Source organism: Trachemys scripta, chromosome 13 (genome assembly GCF_013100865.1).
Source record: "Trachemys scripta elegans isolate TJP31775 chromosome 13, CAS_Tse_1.0, whole genome shotgun sequence".
NCBI lineage: Eukaryota > Metazoa > Chordata > Testudines > Emydidae > Trachemys > Trachemys scripta.
The window spans coordinates 2,194,142-2,212,521 of NC_048310.1; the positions used below are offsets into that span (position 1 = coordinate 2,194,142).

Below are 18,380 nucleotides of genomic sequence, written 5' to 3' on the forward strand. Positions count from 1 at the left end.
CACTCGACTGTGAGTCGTGTGAACTGGAGCGCCTCGTCGAATGTTGAAGCTTTGAGGAGGCAATCGTCGAGGTACGGAAATATTATTACCCCTTGTCTCCTGAGGTGAGCAGTAACTACAGCTAGAAGTTTGGAAAAAGCACGGGGGGCTGTAGATAGTCCGAAGGGGAGTACCCTGTATTGGAAATGTGTGGAACCAAGGGTAAATCGGAGGAAACGTCTGTGGGCCGGATGTATAGTGACGTGGAAATAGGCATCTTGTAGGTCGAGGGCAGAAAACCAGTCGCCCTGCTCCAGCGCTGGGATTATGGTATTGAGGGTCACCATCTTGAACTTTTGCTTTTTGATGAATCTGTTGAGCCGCCTGAGATCGAGGATTGGTCGCCATCCCCCATTTTTCTTCTCTGTTAAGAAATAATGGGAGTAAAAACCCTTCCCTCTGTGTCGCTCTGGCACGATTTCTACTGCTCCCAGATGAAGGAGATGTTGCACTTCTTGGAGGAGTAGCTGCTCATGAGAAGGGTCCCTGAAGAGGGACGGGGAGGGTGGGTGGGTGGGAGGTAAGGAGAGGAAGGGGATGACGTATCCAATTGTAACTACCTCTAAGACCCACTTGTCGGAGGTAATCTTCCTCCATTGTTGGAAAAAAGGTCGTAGGCGGTGTCCAAAGATTGGTGTGCCGGCTGAAGTGAGGGCATTGCTTTCTAAACCCTCGACCAAATTTTCAAATCTGCCTATTAGCTGGTGGGGGTTGAGGCGCTCCTGTAGAGTTTGGGCGACGTCGCTGGAATCTTGGTCGTGGACGTTGCGGCTGTTGCTGTTCCTGCGGTCTATGGGAAGATTGTGTAAATGCGGGATAACGTGGCCGGTGGTATGGTTGGTAACGATATTGTCTTCTTCTTGCCGTAGGTGTCTGGAGACCTAAAGACCGGAGGGTTGTTCTGGAGTCTTTCATTGAATGAAGCACTTCATTCGTGTTGGAAGCAAAGAGTTTGTCACCGTCGAAGGGAAGATCTTCAATTGTGTTCTGAACTTCGCGAGGAAAAAAGGAAGAGGAGAGCCAAGAGCCCCGTCGCATGACTATCGCTGTAGCGGTAGATCTTGCCGCTGTGTTGGCTACATCGAGGGCTGCTTGGAGAGCGGTGCGTGAAATGGCTTGGCCCTCAGAAACTATAGCTCTGAACTGTTGTTTTCTTTGTTCTGGAATGTCATCAATAAAGTCCATTAACTTATTATAGTTTTTATGGTCGTATTTTGCCAGGACTGCAGAATAATTAGCTATGCGAAATTGGAGGGTGGAGGATGCATAGACCTTGCGACCAAACAGGTCCAGTCATTTGCTATCCTTGTTAGGTGGGGCAGAACGAGAATACTGTTGTCTAGCCCTCTGGTTCGCAGCGTCTACTACCAATGAGTTTGGTGCTGGGTGGGTAAAAAGAAATTCAGAGACCTTTGGAGAAATAAAATACTTCTTGTCCGCTTGCTTGCAGGTAGGTAGGCTTGTCGCTGGAGTCTGCCAGATGGACTTAGCGGGTTCTAAAAGGGCTGCGTTAATTGGAAGTGCCACTCTGGAGGAAGAAGGGGGCTGTAGGATGTTCGTTAGCTCATGCTGTTGTTCGGGAACCACTTCCAGGTTAATGTTCAGGTCCCTAGCAACTCTCTTAAAGAGGTCCTGGAATTTTGTATATTCATCAGAGGGAGTGGGAGGAAGGGGAAGTAATGCTTCCTCCGGTGCTAACTCCAGATCTGTTGGACCAGGAGAAGCGCTAGGTTTATCCTGGGAGCGTGGCTGTGTTGCCAGGCGTCTCGTGTCACTAGCATATGCATTAGGAGACGGCACTGGATCAGTGTTGCGCCTGGTCGAATGGCCACGGGGCATGTGTTCCCGAGGGTATGATGCCCATGGTGTCCAGTATTGCCATGGTGGCGGGTAGGGCATAGGTGGTGCCATCCAGGGGTTCATCCCCCAAGGGGCAGGGTCCTGAGAGTGGGATGAAGTAGTATTTCCATAGCCCTTATTGCTCTGGGGCTGGGAGTCATGATATGGGGAAAAAACTCCCTGTGGATCTGCTTCCTCCTCACTGGAGGAAAACTGCTCAGATCCTGACTCAGGCATTGAAACAGAATATGCAGTCATGAGCGGAGACTGCAAGGTAGGTGATACTAGCAGATCAGCTGTCTGGGTAAAATGAGTGAAAGCAGCTCCTGCGGGAGATGAAAGCTGAGCCGACAGAGGCTGCTGCACAATAGCATTCCTGCGATCGGGGCTTCTGGCTGTGATCTGTGAGTCAGAATGCCCCGCAGGCGTCGGTGCCGCGGTCGGTGCCAGGCGAGAAATGTCGGGCTGCCTCGGGTGAGGCGTGCTGTGGAATGTCGGCACCGTCTCATTCGCAGTGCCGAACGGTGCCGTCACTGAGGCAGGCAACTGGAAGCCTGATGCCTCGGCACCGGAGCTTCTCGGCGGCGCTGAAGCCTCAGGCGGCTTTTGCGCTGTTCCGGAGGAGCCTGGCTCATTAAAATTACTGAGGCGAGGAATCACAGGCAGAGAGATCGTTGATCTGCCTGGAGAAACTTTATGCCTCATAGTCTTGCTAGGTGAGGAAAGGTGCCCCTTTTTCGTAGACTTCTTGAGCTTTTTTGAGGGGGGGGGCTGTGTCGGGTAGCGGAGCCGGCTTCAATGCCTGGGTCTGAAACTGACCCGATAGATTTTTGAAGCAGGAGCAGTTTGAGTTTAAGCTCCCTGTCTTTCCTTGCCCTGGAGCTGAGTTTACAGCAGTGGGCACATTTTTGGGGAATGTGAGCTTCCCCCAAACATTTTATACACTTTGAGTGCCCGTCCGATGACGGGATAGGTTCCTTACAAATAGCACAGCGCTTGAAACCGGTGGAGCCCGGCATAGCCGCGGCTGACAGGAAATTTTTTAAGATAAACTGGGTAAGTAACTATTTTAACAGAGAAAACTGACAGAAAAACTGGTTTCTAAAGGATAATTAAGGCAATAGTGAAGGATTCTCTAATGAGTCTGCTGAGCTCCGTCTCAGGCCGGGGACGGTTGAGAAGGAACTGAGGAGACCGGCCACGCATGCGTTCTATTACCCTAGAGTCACAGCAGGGGGGCAGATTCTGAGCATGCGTGGCCGCTATGAGTACTGCTGCAAAAATCTCCGGGCGAAGGCGCAGGGACGCACCAACACCTGTAGTGGAGCACCCACAGGGACATCTCTCGAAGAAGAATGTTTGTTGCTGATAGTGCTGCTGATGGTACAGGTTTCAGAGTAGCAGCCGTGTTAGTCTGTATCCGCAAAAAGAACAGGAGTACTTGTGGCACCTTAGAGACTAACAAATTTATTAGAGCATAAGCTTTCGTGGACTACAGCCCACTTCGGATGCATACAGAGTGGAATAAATATTGAGGAGATATATATACACACATACAGAGAGCATAAACAGGTGGGAGTTGTCTTACCAATTCTGAGAGACCAATTAAGTAAGAGAAAAAAAAAAATTATTATCACTTCAAAAGTTTTTTTTCTCTTACTTAATTGGCCTCTCAGAGTTGGTAAGACAACTCCCACCTGTTTATGCTCTCTGTATGTGTGTATATATATCTCCTCAATATATGTTCCATTCTATATGCATCCGAAGAAGTGGGCTGTAGTCCACGAAAGCTTATGCTCTAATAAATTTGTTAGTCTCTAAGGTGCCACAAGTACTCCTGTTCTTTTTGCTGATGGTACAGTTACCTCTTCTGATAAGAAGTGGATGAAGAAGGTGGTATGTGCTGTCTGTGATATCTGAACACTGGGGTACAAGTTCTTCTGTAAGGTAGCATGAGTCCTTGAGACCTAGCTGTAACAGAATCTCCTTCAGCTTACCAATGTGTCATCAGTCTTAACACTAAATAAACCATCTCCATCGAAGGGTAAATCTTCTATTTTGGCCCTGACCTGGTGGGAGAGAAGAGGAATGTAGCCAAGCATGTCTACATAGAGTTATTGCTGTTGCCAATGATCTAGAGACAGCATCAGATATGGCAAATGATGCCCTAAGGGCATGTCTGGCTATATTTTGGCCTTCATTAATAATGGAGGATGTCAACTTCCTTTAGTCCTCTGGTAGATGCTTGTGCAAAGAGCCATCTTCTCCCACAATTCAAACTGATACCGGGCCATCACTGCTTGGTAGTTAGCTATATGCGTATTTAAGCATGTATAAGAAAGCAAGAACATAAGAATGGCCAGACTGGGTCAGACCAATGGTCCATCTAGCCCAGTGTCCTGTCTTTCGACAGTGGTCAGTGCCAGATGCTTCAGAGGGAGAGAACAGAACAGAGCAATTATTGAGTGATCCATCCTCTGTCATCCAGGCCCATCTTCTAGCAGTCAGATGTTTAGGGACACCCAGAGCATGGGGCTACATCTTATCTTATATCACCTGATCATCTTAGCTAACACATTCTCTCACAAATGAGGGCAATGCACCTATTGCAGATAAGAACATAAGAACGGCCATACTGGGTCAGACCAAAGGTCCATCTAGCCCAGTATCCTGTCTGCCGACAGTGGCCAATGCCAGATGCCCCAGAGGGAATGAACAGAACAGGGAATCAGCAAGTGGTCCATCCTCTGTCACCCATTCCCAGCTCCTGGCAATAACAGGCTAGGGATACCATCCCTGCGCATCCTGGCTAATAGCCATTGACGGATCTATCCCCCATGAGCTTATCTAATTCTTTTTTGAACCCAGTTACACTTTTAGCTGTCACAACATCCCCTGGCCACGAGTTTCACAGGTTGACCGTGCACTGAGTGAAGAACTTGTTTGTTTTAAACCTGCTGCCTATTCATTTCATTGGGTAACCCCTGGTTCTTGAGTTTTGTGAAATAACACTTCCTTATTCAATTTCTCCACACTATTCATGATTTTACAGACCTCTATTCTTTTCCCCCCCAGTTGTCTCTTTTCTAAGCTGAATGGTCTTGGTCTTTTTAATCTCTCCTCATATGGAAGTTGCTCCACACTCCTAATCATTTTTGTTGCCCTTCTCTGCACCTCTTCTAATTCTAATCAATCTTTTTTGAGATGGGGTGACCAGAGCTGCACCCAGTATTCCAGGTGTGGGCACACCATGGATTTATGTAGTGGCATTATGTCTTCTGTCTTATTATCTATCCCTTTCCTGATGGTTCCCAACACAATTAGTCTTTTTGACTGCCGCTCTGCACTGAGCAGATGTTTTCATGTTCCCTCCATGGAAGATCTTTCAAAATGACTAGCTTGATTTCACAATGGGAATTGTGAGGGTCTGTTTCAAGCATAGTGCTAGTGTCTATGTGGTTACGACTCCTCTTAACTTGCCTCTGGAGATCCTTTCCTTTCCTTACCTGTGATCAGATTCAGTGATCACCCCCCCATCAACCCAGTCACCACTAGCCACAACCTATGGTCACTCGGTCGCTTGGGCAATCCTTTCAGCACTGTGTCCCCGTGTCTCACTCTAAATCAGTGGCCTGGAATCTGAATCTTTCATCTCCACCAGCTACTCCTTTCCCAGTGCCAATCGTGAGTGGTCGTCATCTCTGATGGGCTGGACTCTTTTAGGATTCACAAAGCTGGGCTTTCCAGCGGTACTACAAGCAGCTGAGTTGCAAGAAATACCTGTGCAGACACCTTCCTGCATGGTTCATTCAGAGCAGAGACATGGTACCTGCAAGCAAGGCAGAACCTACCTCTGCTTTGGACTTTGCCTGGCTGGGATTTGCCTCCCTCAGATGGACATTTAACTGATGAATAAGCTGCTCGTTAGATGCCAGTTGAACTCTCAGTTCTTCTTGCTCCATCATTTGCTGTGGTGGAGTGACACTGAAACAAATGAAAATACCAGTGAAAAGGGACTCCCAGCAGAGGAAGGACAGAAATCAGAGACGTGTCATTGTGACATGACTCTTAGCAGCCAGAGAGAATGTGCACAGGTGGCCCAGGTTAAGCAATAAGACATCCTCTCTAGAAACGACTGCTAATTTACAGGATTCAGCTGACATACAAAGTCTCTGGCCACATCTCCTTCCTGCAGCTGAACAGTCTAAACTCTAGCAAGCAATAAAAAACCCACCATAAACAGAGCAACTGTTACATCTCGGAGCGTCTGCTTCTGGTCAGCAAACCCCAAGGCTGGCCTCTCAACAGCCCTTTCGAAGTTCACATTCAGCTGCCCCTGACTGCATAGGTCAGGAAGAATCCCGGCTGGGATTTAGCCCCAATCCCTACCTCCCCCTCCCCCCCCCCATGCCACTGTCTGGCTTGGCAAAGCCTCTTCCTAAGGACACTAGTGAGGCAGGGTGCAGAAAGGCTGTAGGACCCATGCAGGGGACACCAAAAGCCCTGTACACACAGTCACTGTCTTCAGTAGGTAGGGCATGGTAAAGAGACAGCAGCTACATGGCCATGACCGTCCACACAGGAACCCAGATGCTCCCATCCAATGCATGGTGCAAAGGGGAGCAAAATCACAAAAAAATCTACAAGAATAGGTGGGGGAGGGGGAAGGCAGCTAGGTGATAGCATTCTGCACCACCACCTAGTCATCCCCACCTCCTTTGTGGCTGCTATGTGGGTGCTCAGAAGACAGTGTGCCCAGGAAAAAGGAAGGAGTCAAGGACCCCCCCCCCCCCACAGCAGTTTCCAAATGGCAAATCAATGGCTGTACAGTAGGATAGTGTGCCAGGCGACTGGAGCTGGAGTGGTGGGGACTGGAGGCAGCATGGAGGGAATCTCTCTTGTGGGGCAGGGAGCTGTAGGGTGTTTTCCTACAGATCTCAGCCCAATAAAGCATTTGGCAAACCATGCGCCTTGTACTGTCTGCAGAGCTGCCAGCCCTTCCTCTCCAAGGTGAAGATTCAGCAGACTGTCAAGCTAATACACCCCTGGAGATTTACAGGTGAGTTTTCCTCTCCCACAGGCTTTAAGTAGGAGGGGAATATGTGGTACTCGATTCATCCCGTTAAGACAGGCTGGGTATGCAATTTGCATCCCCTAAGCCAGTGGAGGAAGCTGCTCTTCACAGAGCTAGTCACAGGGATTCTCCAGGAAAGAGCTTTAACTTACATTCTGGGTTCCACAGACCCCTCGCTGGTGGATAATGTCTAGGGGATATGCTCATCGGATGCATTTCCTGGGCCCCTGGCTGGTGCTGCCCACTTTTGGGACAGCACTGACTGGCTCTGGGTCCCTAAGCAAAATAATGGGGGTTTCAGGTGCCTTGTGCCATTGCAACCCTCCTCCAGGCAGACTTTCTGCTGCCAGTGCATTGCAGCTGGGTTCTGTCCTTGGTTAGCCAGGAGAGAATCCAGCACGTAGGCTATGGCTAGGAAGCATAAGACACCCCCGCATCCATTTCCTCTTGTTGTAATAAAGTTGTCTGTGCAGTCAGAGACGCAAATTCCATGTTTGCATTTCCTCCACTTCTCTCCCCTTGTCTCTTGCTCCCACCGCCTGTTCCCAACCACGGAGTCAGAAATTGGGTAGGACAATAGTAGGAACTAATGAACACAGAGGAGACAAAAAGCAAATTGCAGCAAAAAAGCAACTATTTATAATCAACAAGCGTATGTGTGTGTGTGTGTGTGTGTGTGTGTGTGTGTGTGTGTAGGTTGGTAGGAGCCTATATGTAACAAACATAGCAGTCATGACTGCTGCGGTAAAAATGACAAGGGAACAACATACAACAACAAAATGGGAGCAAATGAAAATCACCTTGCAGGCTCAGATGTGCATGAGCTCACAGACACACACAACCACCACAAACGGAACTCGGCTCTGCCTACTGGGAATGCCAACCCTCAGGCGAACCCTAAAGCAAGTATTAACCTACTTATCGCACCCTTAGGCAATCTGCTGGGGCCAGGAAACTGAGCATTTGGGGAGCAGGCTGGGCAGATCTCAGCATTTAACTACAATATCCTGTGATCGTCTGAGGCAAATGACAAGAACTATTTACCATATTAGGAACATTTTTCAGCCATTTCCTTGATGTGGCTGGAGAAAAGGTCATTTTGTTTAACTAGAAGTGCCAGTGTTTTTAACAGAACAATTGCCATAGCAGGATTATAACCTTCAACGAGTTTCTCTTCCTCTAACATATAGGAAATAAACGTGGAGCAAATCAAGAGCTTAGTTGTATCATCCACATTCAGATCACTGTTCTGGCCTATCTCAGAGCGTATGGTACAAAGCAGGAGCACTACCTTTGGCCCCACTGACTGAACACTATCAACCAGGGTGGTGCAGACCCATGAGATTGTGAACTAAGGCAGCTTACACTAAAGACTCTGCATTCCTGGGAACACAGGAGGTAAGCAGCAGAAGAAAGGATTGCAGGAGCCTTCAACTTCTACAAAGCTGGGCTCAGAGGTGGATAGGGTCACGCAGAAAGGAGTCAGTCAGTCAGTCAACATAGCTTCTTCAAAACTCCAGTGACATCCCACAAACAGTCTCCTGATCTCCCTTCCTTCTCACTTAGTTCAGCAAACCTGCCAGCTCCCTTGCTTGTCACCTTGAATCCCGATGAGCAATCTTCATTCAGCCACATGACACCCCGGGGCATCAGATCTCAACCCAGAATTCTCACTGCCAACTGTCATGGTGGTTTCTTTGAAATCCCGGGGCTAAGGACTCTGGGCAGATTTAAGACATATAAGTGCCAACATTCACAGGTCTAGTTCTCCCACTAATGGAGAAGGACCAGCAAACATACAGTGGGAGAAAGGTCAGGGACACAGACAGACAGGTGAAAAAAGAGGGAGAGTATAAAAATAAAAAAAGGGGTCGCTGAAGGACAACAGGCCCCAAACTACATAGCTGGATTCTAAAACATGAACCATGAGGGTTTTTTCCCCCTGAATTTATTAAATGTAAAAATAAAATGTTTAGAGAATTTCCATTCAGACTTTTTTCTTAAAAAGCTGTAATAAACTGTCTGAACTTAGAAAAGGAACAGAAGGTTTTAATGAATAAATCCATAACTTCAGTTATAATTGAAACAAATCCTACTGAGAGTTTGATCCCACAAAATCTCAGCTTGATTTTTCAATTACAGAAGCACCTTCCAGTGCTGGGTGCATTTTACAGTCCTTAGGTATTTAACTACCCACTGCACCCACAAATCAGATGGTGAAAGTTCCACATAGTATGAACAGACCTGTAGGTACAGTAACAGAGGGCTATGTTCAGGCCTTTCTGAAATTCAGGGCTTTAACATCAAGCTGAGCCCTACCTCAACACCTGAACATATTACAGAAAGAATTCTTGAACAGCCTGCACCCTTGATCCACAAGAAGAATCAGAAGTACTCCGAGCACTGGGAACATCCTGCTCTGTCCCTCCTTAGGTACTACTTGCATGAAAGCCGCTCACTTCCTGGTATTTGTAAGCCAATCTGTTTTGACTGTTTTTCCACCATTTGTATTTTCAGTGCCCTACAGCTGAGCAGCTTGCTTCCTTTAAAACCTACTGCAGGCTTTAATCTACTTAGCCGGGATTAATGAGAGATTTGTTAAAGATTTAAAGATTTCACACACTTTGCCTGATATCTGTCGAGAACAGTAGCTGTGAGCAATCAGTGTCATGCAGACAAGCCATTTCTAACTGCAGGCACCTTTGTCAGGTGTGGCCCACAGTATCCCCCCCAATTTTTCCCCACATCACCTCCAAATGGTGCACATAACAAAATCCATGTGGCAGAGTGGGGCTGAGGGATTTGGAGTGCGGGAGGGGGCTCAGGGTTGAGGTGCGGGGGGCAGAGGGGCAGGGGTGTGGACTCTGGCATGGGGCCGGAGAGGAGGGTCTCAGGGCTGGGGCAGAGAGATTCGGGTGTGTGGGGGTGCGGATTCCAGCTGGGGGTGCGGGCTCTGGGGTGGGGCTGGAGATGAGGGGTTTGGGGTGCAATGGGGCTGCCTGGGGCTATGGTGGGAAGAGAGGACTCCCCACGGCTTTCTCTCCCCACAGCAGCACCTGGGCTGGGGGGGAGAGGCGCCTCTCCCCCGGCCATGGCAGGTCCAGGGCCGGGCTGGGTCAGGGTCGGGGCTGGGGCACCTGTCCCCTAGCCGCGGCAGGTCCAGGGCCGGGCTGGGTCGGGGTAGGGGCGCCGCGGCAGGTCCGGGGCCGGGCTGGGTCGGGGTAGGGGCGCCGCGGCAGGTCCAGGGCCGCGGGAGAGGCATCTCCTGAGCGGCGCTGAATAGGCAGTGGTGCAGCTGGCACAGCTTAGAGGGAACTTCGGGGATTTGCTGCCTGAGGACCCCAAGAAGGAGTTCCAAGTGATCCTCGAAGAGGGCAAAGCGGTAGCCAGAGCAGCCCTCCAGGTGGCCTCAGACGCGGTAGATTCTATCTCGATAAGGAGGGCTGCAGTCCAACAGTCAATACAGGACCCCCCATTCGATGTCCAAGCTCTATTTGCTGAACAAACAGACACAAAACTGCACGGGCTCAAGGATTCCTGGGCGACCTTTCGGACCGTGGGCCTCTACACTCTGGGCCTGGCCAGAAAGCGGCTTAATCCGTAGCAGCCCCAGGGCTCTCCCAGGTTGGAGCCTACCCGTAAAAAGAGCAGAGGCTACAGACTCCCGCAAGGTCACCAGCCAGCGCCCTCTGCCCAGTCGAGCTCCACTCGCAACCAACAGGGTGGTAAGCAGCATTTTGAGGGTGTGCCTGAGGGTGACCTACCAGCCTGTTCCCCAGATCCTGCTTCCCCACGTTTCTCCAACAGCTTGTCTCCTTTCCTCCCTGCATGGGCCTCTATAACTTCAGACTGCTGAGTCTTCAACACCGTGGCACAGGGTCATACCCTCCAGTTTCTTTCTGTCCCCCCCTTCCCCGTCCCTCTTCAGGGACCCTTCTCACAAGCAACTGCTCACCCAAGAGGTTCAGAGCCTTCTGCAAGTGGGGGCCATGGAGGAAGTCCCTCAGGAGTACAGGGGCAAGGGCTTCTACTCCCAGTACTTTCTAATCCCCAAAGCCAAGGGGGATCTGTGACCCATTCTGGACCTGCAAGACCTCAACAAGTATCTCAAGAAGTTGAAGTTCTGCATGGTCTCCTTGGCCTCCATCATTCCCGCCCTGGATCTGGCCTGGTAGTTGGCCACCCACAGCTGGAGGCTCGAGGACGAATAAACCTTTCTTCCAAACAAATCAAGCCTCCTTGAGTCTTTATTTTTCGGGGTTGTGGCTGGCTGGCCTTGCCTTTCCCATTCATTAACCGCCAAGACCACCAGGGAACTTGGGGCAGAGTGCGTGTGAAGTGTGACAAAGTTCCTCCTCTATCTTGGTGGGTCCTGCACTTATTGGCAGATTTTCTTGCCTCAGAGATTCACCATGTGGGTTGGGGAACAGCCAACAGCCAGAGACCTTCCCCTCTGGAAGAACCCACAGTCCAGGTCAATTGGGAGGTTTGGGGGGAACCCGGGCCCGCCCTCTACTCCGGGTTCCAGCCCAGGGCCCTGTGGACTGCAGCTGTCTATAGTGCCTCCTGTAACAGCTGCATGACAGCTACAACTCCCTGGGCTACTTCCCCATGGCCTCCTCCAAACACCTTCCTTATTCTCACCACAGGACCTTCCTCCTGGTGTCTGATAACGCTTGTGCTCCTCAGTCCTCCAGCAGCAGCACACCCTCTCACTCTCAGCTCCTTGCGCCTCTTGCTCCCAGCTCCTCACACTCGCACCACAAACTGAAGTGAGCTCCTTTTAAAACCCAGGTGCCCTGATTAGCCTGCCTTAATTGATTCTAGCAGCTTCTTCTTAATTGGCTCTAGGTGTCCTAATTAGCCTGCCTGCCTGAACTGGTTCTAGCAGTTCCTGATTACTGTAGTGCAGCCCCTGCTCTGGTCACTCAGGGAACAGAAAACGACTCATCCAGTGACCAGTATATTTGCCCTCTACCAGACTCCTGCACCCCACTGCTCTGGGTCTGTCACAAAAGATACTCAGAAGCTTTAGCAGGCACATAATACTTGTGTTCTGCCCTTTTTGCGTTGGGGGCAGCGATGAGGGGGTCTGCCCCAGGGATTTGGTGATCTTTGCCACCCCCTCGTGCAAGGGCAATGCCACCTGGGCCGGCGCTGCCAAGTTAAGGACATCAAATAGGGAGTCCGAGGGTTTCTCCAGCTCCTCAGCATGAAGCCCCAAGTTCAAGGCGACCCTTCTTAGCAGGTCCTGATGGGCCTTAGCACCATCTTGCGGGACGGGATGAGGGGGCCCTGTAATCACTTCGTCAGGCGAAGATGAGGAGAAAGCCGGCACCAGAGGATCTGCCGCCTCTGATGGCTGCTCGGCTGGTTCTTCCATGGGAGCTGGGTTGAGCTGAGGGGTCTTTTCCCCAGAGCTCTCTGCGTCAGCGGGGCAGGTGGGAGATTGTGGCTGATGGTTTATCCGAGGCCCCTGAGGCTGACCTGAGCCCTTGCGAGGGCTGTGGGAACCCCCAACGGTTCCAAAGGTACCAGGGGCTAGGCCACTGGCCCGGGGGCCACAATGCAACGGGCAGTGCCGCTGGCAGAGTGGGTACCCACGGTGCGGGACCCTGGCACCCTGGTATAGACGCCTGCTCAGAGGAGGGATCGCGTCTCAGAGACCAGGACGATGCTGACTGTTCGCAATGGTGCTGATCCCGGCATTGTGACAGGGATCTGTCAGAGGGTGATGAGTCCCCACGCCGAGCTCCCGGAGACCAATGGCATTCGGCAGATCTGCGACGGCAGCCCAGCGATCGACGCCTCACGCTTCTTGAACAGTGGCAATCTGTCGACCGGTGAGGTGTGGAGTGTTGACCTGACAGTGGCGACCCGTCATGGTGCTCTCGTGACCAGTAGCGAGGCTCTCCGGACCATTGACCTGTGTCTCTGGAGCGGTGCCGCACACTAGGAGAGCGGGTAGGCCAGTCCCAATATGTGACTGCAGGGACAGGCACACCTCCATGGGCCTGCACCAAATCACCGGCAATTTGCGCCTTGAGCCCGGCGAGCAGTGCCCTGAATCCAGTGTCCTCTGGGCTGGCCTCCCGATGCCTGAGGCCTGGCAGCTCCATGCGGGTGAGCACTGGCAGGACACTCCCTGAGGTGGGGAGTGGTGCCGCACAGATAGGGACCGCTGGAAAGGTCCCAGTGCGGGTTTGCCCTTAGAATGGGGCACCGCCGTGGCTGGCACCGGTAACATTAAGCTGTCCTGTGCTGCCTGCAGGGCCTTGGGCATCGACAGCATGTCCAGGTGCCGGAGGTCCGTGTCGCTGTCCCTAGGCTGAGTCCCGTCCGGGACTAACTAACTAAACTAAGGGAAACTAATAACTTTTAACCATATACAGGCAAAAGTTCGTATCAACAGATTAAGAACGAGAAAGCTTGTTGAAGCAAGTCGATGTTCCAGCACCGTCACTGGTGGTAAGAAGGAACTGAGTGTGGGGGGAGCTAGCGGCGCCCCTTATACCGTGCCATCAGAGCCACTTCAGAGGGCACCAGAGCCAATCGCCTATGGATACTGCTGAGGGAAAAACTTGGGGCACCGGTGCATGTGGCAAGCGCACACCCCTACAATGGAATGGACACAAGCAAGCAGTTGAAGAAGAATGAACATTGTTTGCTTGCTCCCAGTTTACTAAGTGATCCAGATCACTCTGAATTCGTGACTGGTCTTTGTCATTATTTACCACCCACCCAATTTTTGGGTCACCTTAAACTTTATCAGTGATTATTTTGTTTTCTTTCAGGTCATTGATAAAAACATTAAATAGAATAGGGCAAGAACCAATCCCTGCAGGACCCCACTGTAAACACACCCACTCGATGACAATTCCTTGTATACAATTACATTTTGAGACCTATCAGTTAGCCAGTTTTTAATCTATTTAATGTGTGCCATGTAATTTTATATTGATCTAGTTTTATAATCAAAATGTTGTGCAATACCAAGAGAAGTCTAAGTAGATTCTTCAACGCTATTCCCTTTATCCACGAAACTTATAATCTCAAAGAAAGATATCAAGTTAGTTTGACAGGATTAATTTTCCATAAACCCATGTTGATTGGCATTTATTATATTATCCTCTTTTAATTCTTTATTAATTGAGTCCTGCATCAGCCTGTGTTCAATTTCTGGCTGACAGGCCTATCATTACTTGGGTCATCCATCCACCCTTTTAAAAAATTGGCACAACATTAGCTTTCTTTCAGTCTTCTGGAGTTTCCCCAGTGATCCAAGACTTTATGGAAAATCAACACTGATGGTCCAGCAAACTCATCCAGCTCTTTTAAAACTCTTGGATGCAAGTTGTCTGGACCTGCTGATTTTTAAAAAATGTCTTGGCAACACTTCCCACTGATCCATCATCCCACCAACGAGTTGTAGAGACAATTGCCACAGGCCTGCCGCCATGGGCCATACACCATGGGCCATACACCATGCCTCCTGCGGACCCACTCTCCCCCTGGCAGCCTGTAGCAATGCCTCTCGTAGGTCTGCCATCCCCCCCAACAGGCTGCAGTGCTGAAGCCTCTTGTGGGCCCCAACCCTCTACTACAACTTAGTGATGCCTCCCACAGATCTGCTATCCTGCCCCCGCTGACACTTCTCAGTGATGTCTCCCATGGGTCCCCATACTGCCGTAATACCTCCCACAGATGCTTTGCTCTTGGACAACAGGACATGGGATCTCTTCCATTACCATCAGTAATTCTGTAAGAAGCCACCTGTCCTAGGGACACCTGGCGAGTTCCATCCAAGGCTACAGATAGTGCTGACTGGTAACTTCTTTAAAAGGGTCAGTCTAGCTCTTCAAATGTAAGAGCATCACCTCCACAACCACCTGTGCTTACTATTAGAGCAGATGTGCTGTTAGTCCAATCCCAATTTCACACACAGCATCTACCACCTGGTTTGTTTGTCATGATACAGCATGACAAAAGTATTTTAAAATTAGTAATGCCCATAAGGAGAGCGAGACCAGAGCAGTGTCTCAGCTCAGAGAGGCAGGATTTTGAATCGCTGCATGACGACGACTCCAAGTGGCTGCCTGGGAGAGTTCAGGAAGCTGGAGTGACCTCAGGCTGGCTCCCCTGAGCGTCAGGATTCTGACTGAATGGCTTTTATTTGACTCTCCAGCCAGAGTCATGCCATGGACCATCAAAGGGGAATACTCCACGGGTCTGTATCATTCACAGGGACCGAAACTGCTTGCACAGTTTGGGCAGTGAATGAAAAAGAGAAGCAGGATGTGCTTTTTTTTTTTTTAAAACAGAGATTGCACAATTATTTTTGGAGCAGACACACTGGCAACTGGGCCTGTGCCCATGCTGCTACAGCCTTGTCCTGCTGGTAAAGCTGGACATTTCTGCTAAGCCTCCCTCCTTCTAAAACACCCTCATTTTCAAAATGTGAAATGTTTCAAGCCTGTTGTCTCCAGTGTGTACTTTGATGTAGGCTGGGCCTTAGAGGTGAGGAGATGAGGGTTAAATCTGAGGCATCTGGGCAATGTGGGGATAGTGGCGAACTTCAAAGAGCAGGTTGGTATGGGCAGTTCACTTAGATTAGACAGACAGACGTGCTGATCCTGCTGCATTTATCAGTGACTTTCAGCCATAAAGAAGAGCAGGCCCACCTACATAATGTGGCAGGGATTATGGGAGGGGCACTGAGCTGGTATCAGGAATTCCCCTGGGGCAGATACCAGAGAGTTATCGTGAGAAATTATTCTTGCTCCCCAAAAGCTTCAATGTGCCAAGCCCCACCAGGCTCAGTTTTATTCCCCCTGCTATTCAACAGTTCTGTCCGACCACTCAGGGAGAACATACAATGCCATGGGCTCCAACATTCACTGTATGACACCCCGCTGTACAACTCCTTGTATGGAGTGGATGGTACTGTCAGCAAGGCCACCCAGTGACTTCAAGAAGCAAACTGCTGACTCAGGAGTAACTTGGTGAGATCAAGACAATGCTAGTTGGAAGGCGGAAGCTCTTCCACGAACTGAAACAAGCAGAAAACTCCCCCCCAGTTGTCAAATGCATTGCCTCAGGGTCCTGAAAAAAGGCACACTCAAATGTTATCAGTGGGCAGAAATGCATTTTCCACCTACGCTGAGCAGGTGACTCAAAGACTGTACCCCTTTGCCAAATATATCCATCTCAGGTGAGCACCCCATCTCCAGGCCAGACTATCACCACTCTGTTTATCCATTTTAAGGTCTTATATTTCACAGCTTGCAAGGGCTAGAAAATCTTTGGCACAGGAATAGATACTTCAGTCCTTAAACCTAGGATGTTCCTAAGTGCAAGGCACAGGTTACTCTTTCGAAAATCAGTCTAAAAAATGGTAGCTGGGGACAAAATGGAGAATATGTGTGGGTTTTGTTTTACAGAAATACCGACAGTCACCACTTACATGGGAACAGAGTTTCCTCAGGTTCTACCCAAAGAGAATGTAGAGGACACACAAGTTCATGAAAGAGGGAAACAACATTCTTTGGCAGTTGTTACTTTTTCACAAAGGTTTGAAAAGCACCCTCAGTATTCTGAGGGGCAGCACCCTAAAGATTAGCTCTCCTAATGCCCTCAGCTTCTGCCATTAGCCTGACTGGGAGCAAACACGTAAGAAAAATTCGTCAGTCACGAAACACCAATGCCTCTGTCACAATTCAGATTCACTGACATCTTCATAATACCTTGCTACTCCAGAAGCTGTCATACATGGCAATTTCTGGCTCAGCAGATGTCTGACACGAACGTAAGTAAAGGGCACTGCAGGCTGCATTAGCAGAACTGGGGTGTGGGACAGGAATAGCAGCAGGAGCTCCAGGTTAGGATGGGGGTGGCCTGGCAGAAATGCAGGGGAGAGGGGCTCCAGGATCTGAATACAGGGCGTTGCTGCAGAGCAGGACTGAGGCGAATCAGCAGAGCTTTGTGAAAGAAGCTTCACCAATACCTTCCAGCACCCTATTTTATACCAGTCTAGTTGTCCAGAGAAGCAGGTATGCTTCCAGTCAGAGGGGAAACTAACCCAAAGCCATGTTTTAAGCCAGTGGTTCTGCAGTTTGTTCATTCTGTGAACCCCTTGGTAAGGGAAAGATCCCTTGATGGACCAGTTCTGCTCTACAACCTCCCCCGTGTCACATTATATGGTTCTCAGCATGTTGCCTTCTGCAGATCCACAGACCATAGCTGGAGTTTGTAAAGCCCCAAAGCAGCAAAATGACACAGGCTAAAAGTCTAAAATGGAGCCTGTTATCCCCACGCCAGTGGGCTGCAGAGGGGAGGAGAGCCCCTCAGGCCCCCTCCACAACCCTCTAGGCAGCTCAGGGGTGGCACTGAAGGTGTCCAGAACGAGTTGTGTAGGTCAGAAGAGAGCAAAGCAGGAAGAGCAGGGTCCCAGAAGTATACATAGCATCCCAGGAAAGAACAATAATTTTGCTTCATTTAGTTTAAAACTTATCAATATTTCATTTGTGCTCTTGCTTATCTAAGGAATGATTGGACAGCTGACACTGACAGCCAGAGAGCAGCAGCGAGTTGAGCCAGTGCCCTGCAATGAGCGAAAGGCAGACAGACAGACAACTCCCACGAAGTAGGGACAGAATCCCGATCCCAGTAGCCTGCCAATCATTTTACTCACACAATAGATCCCTCACTCCCATCGTCTCAACATCAGCCATACCCCGAAGGGATTCTCATCACTGCTAGCGTCAGAAGGACAATGCTAAAACCCTACCATTGTGCTACCACTCCACACCCTGCTCAGGAAGCCTTTCTTCCCTCACTGTTCCTCAGGAGACCAGCTTTTCCCTCACTCTCCAGTGCTACAGCATCATTGTTCTCCATTCCCTTCCCATCCTCTCTGGCCAGCTGCTGCTTCTCCACTCCTGACTCCCAATGGTGCTGATGCCCTCTGACTTGCTAGGATGCCCCCATTCTCTTTGTCCAAGTGTTCATGGTGTAGGTCACATATCCTCCCTATACATAGGCTCAGTCCTCTCCTGTAGGCACATTCTAAGTTAGCCTGAGCTCTACCCGGTGAGGAACTGTGTGGTCGGATGCACCGCAGGGGCTGCTCAGCAGATGCCTCTCTTCTCAGAGCAGGAAGAAGGCAGCAAATTTCCAGGTACTTGGGGAAAAACAAACAAACAAAAAAACCTTCTGAAGTCTAGATGTGTAAGGTTGTCACTGCTTTCTCACAGGTTCCTCAAAAACTCTCACCTTTCCTTCCAAGATTCAAAACACATCTACTTTTTCTTCTTGTGACCTCACACCTCAAAATTATGTTGTGCCCATGTCCTGAAATCCATTGTGCTGTTTTAGCCACACACAAAAACATGGTAACACACAATAATTTGTTAATATTTTAAAAGCTCAT

At 49.8% G+C, this 18,380-nt stretch overlaps 1 protein-coding gene across 1 annotated transcript in view; it reads right to left on the reverse strand.

Annotated features, from left to right (window-relative positions):
- The window catches only part of PMFBP1 (polyamine modulated factor 1 binding protein 1), a 244,713-nt gene that overhangs the window by 162,131 nt on the left and 64,202 nt on the right, over positions 1 to 18,380 (reverse strand). Inside the window, exon 3 of the mRNA XM_034788878.1 lies at positions 5,730 to 5,862. Within this exon, the coding sequence (XP_034644769.1) occupies positions 5,730 to 5,862 (133 nt within the window). The remainder of the gene's footprint in view (positions 1 to 5,729; positions 5,863 to 18,380) is intronic.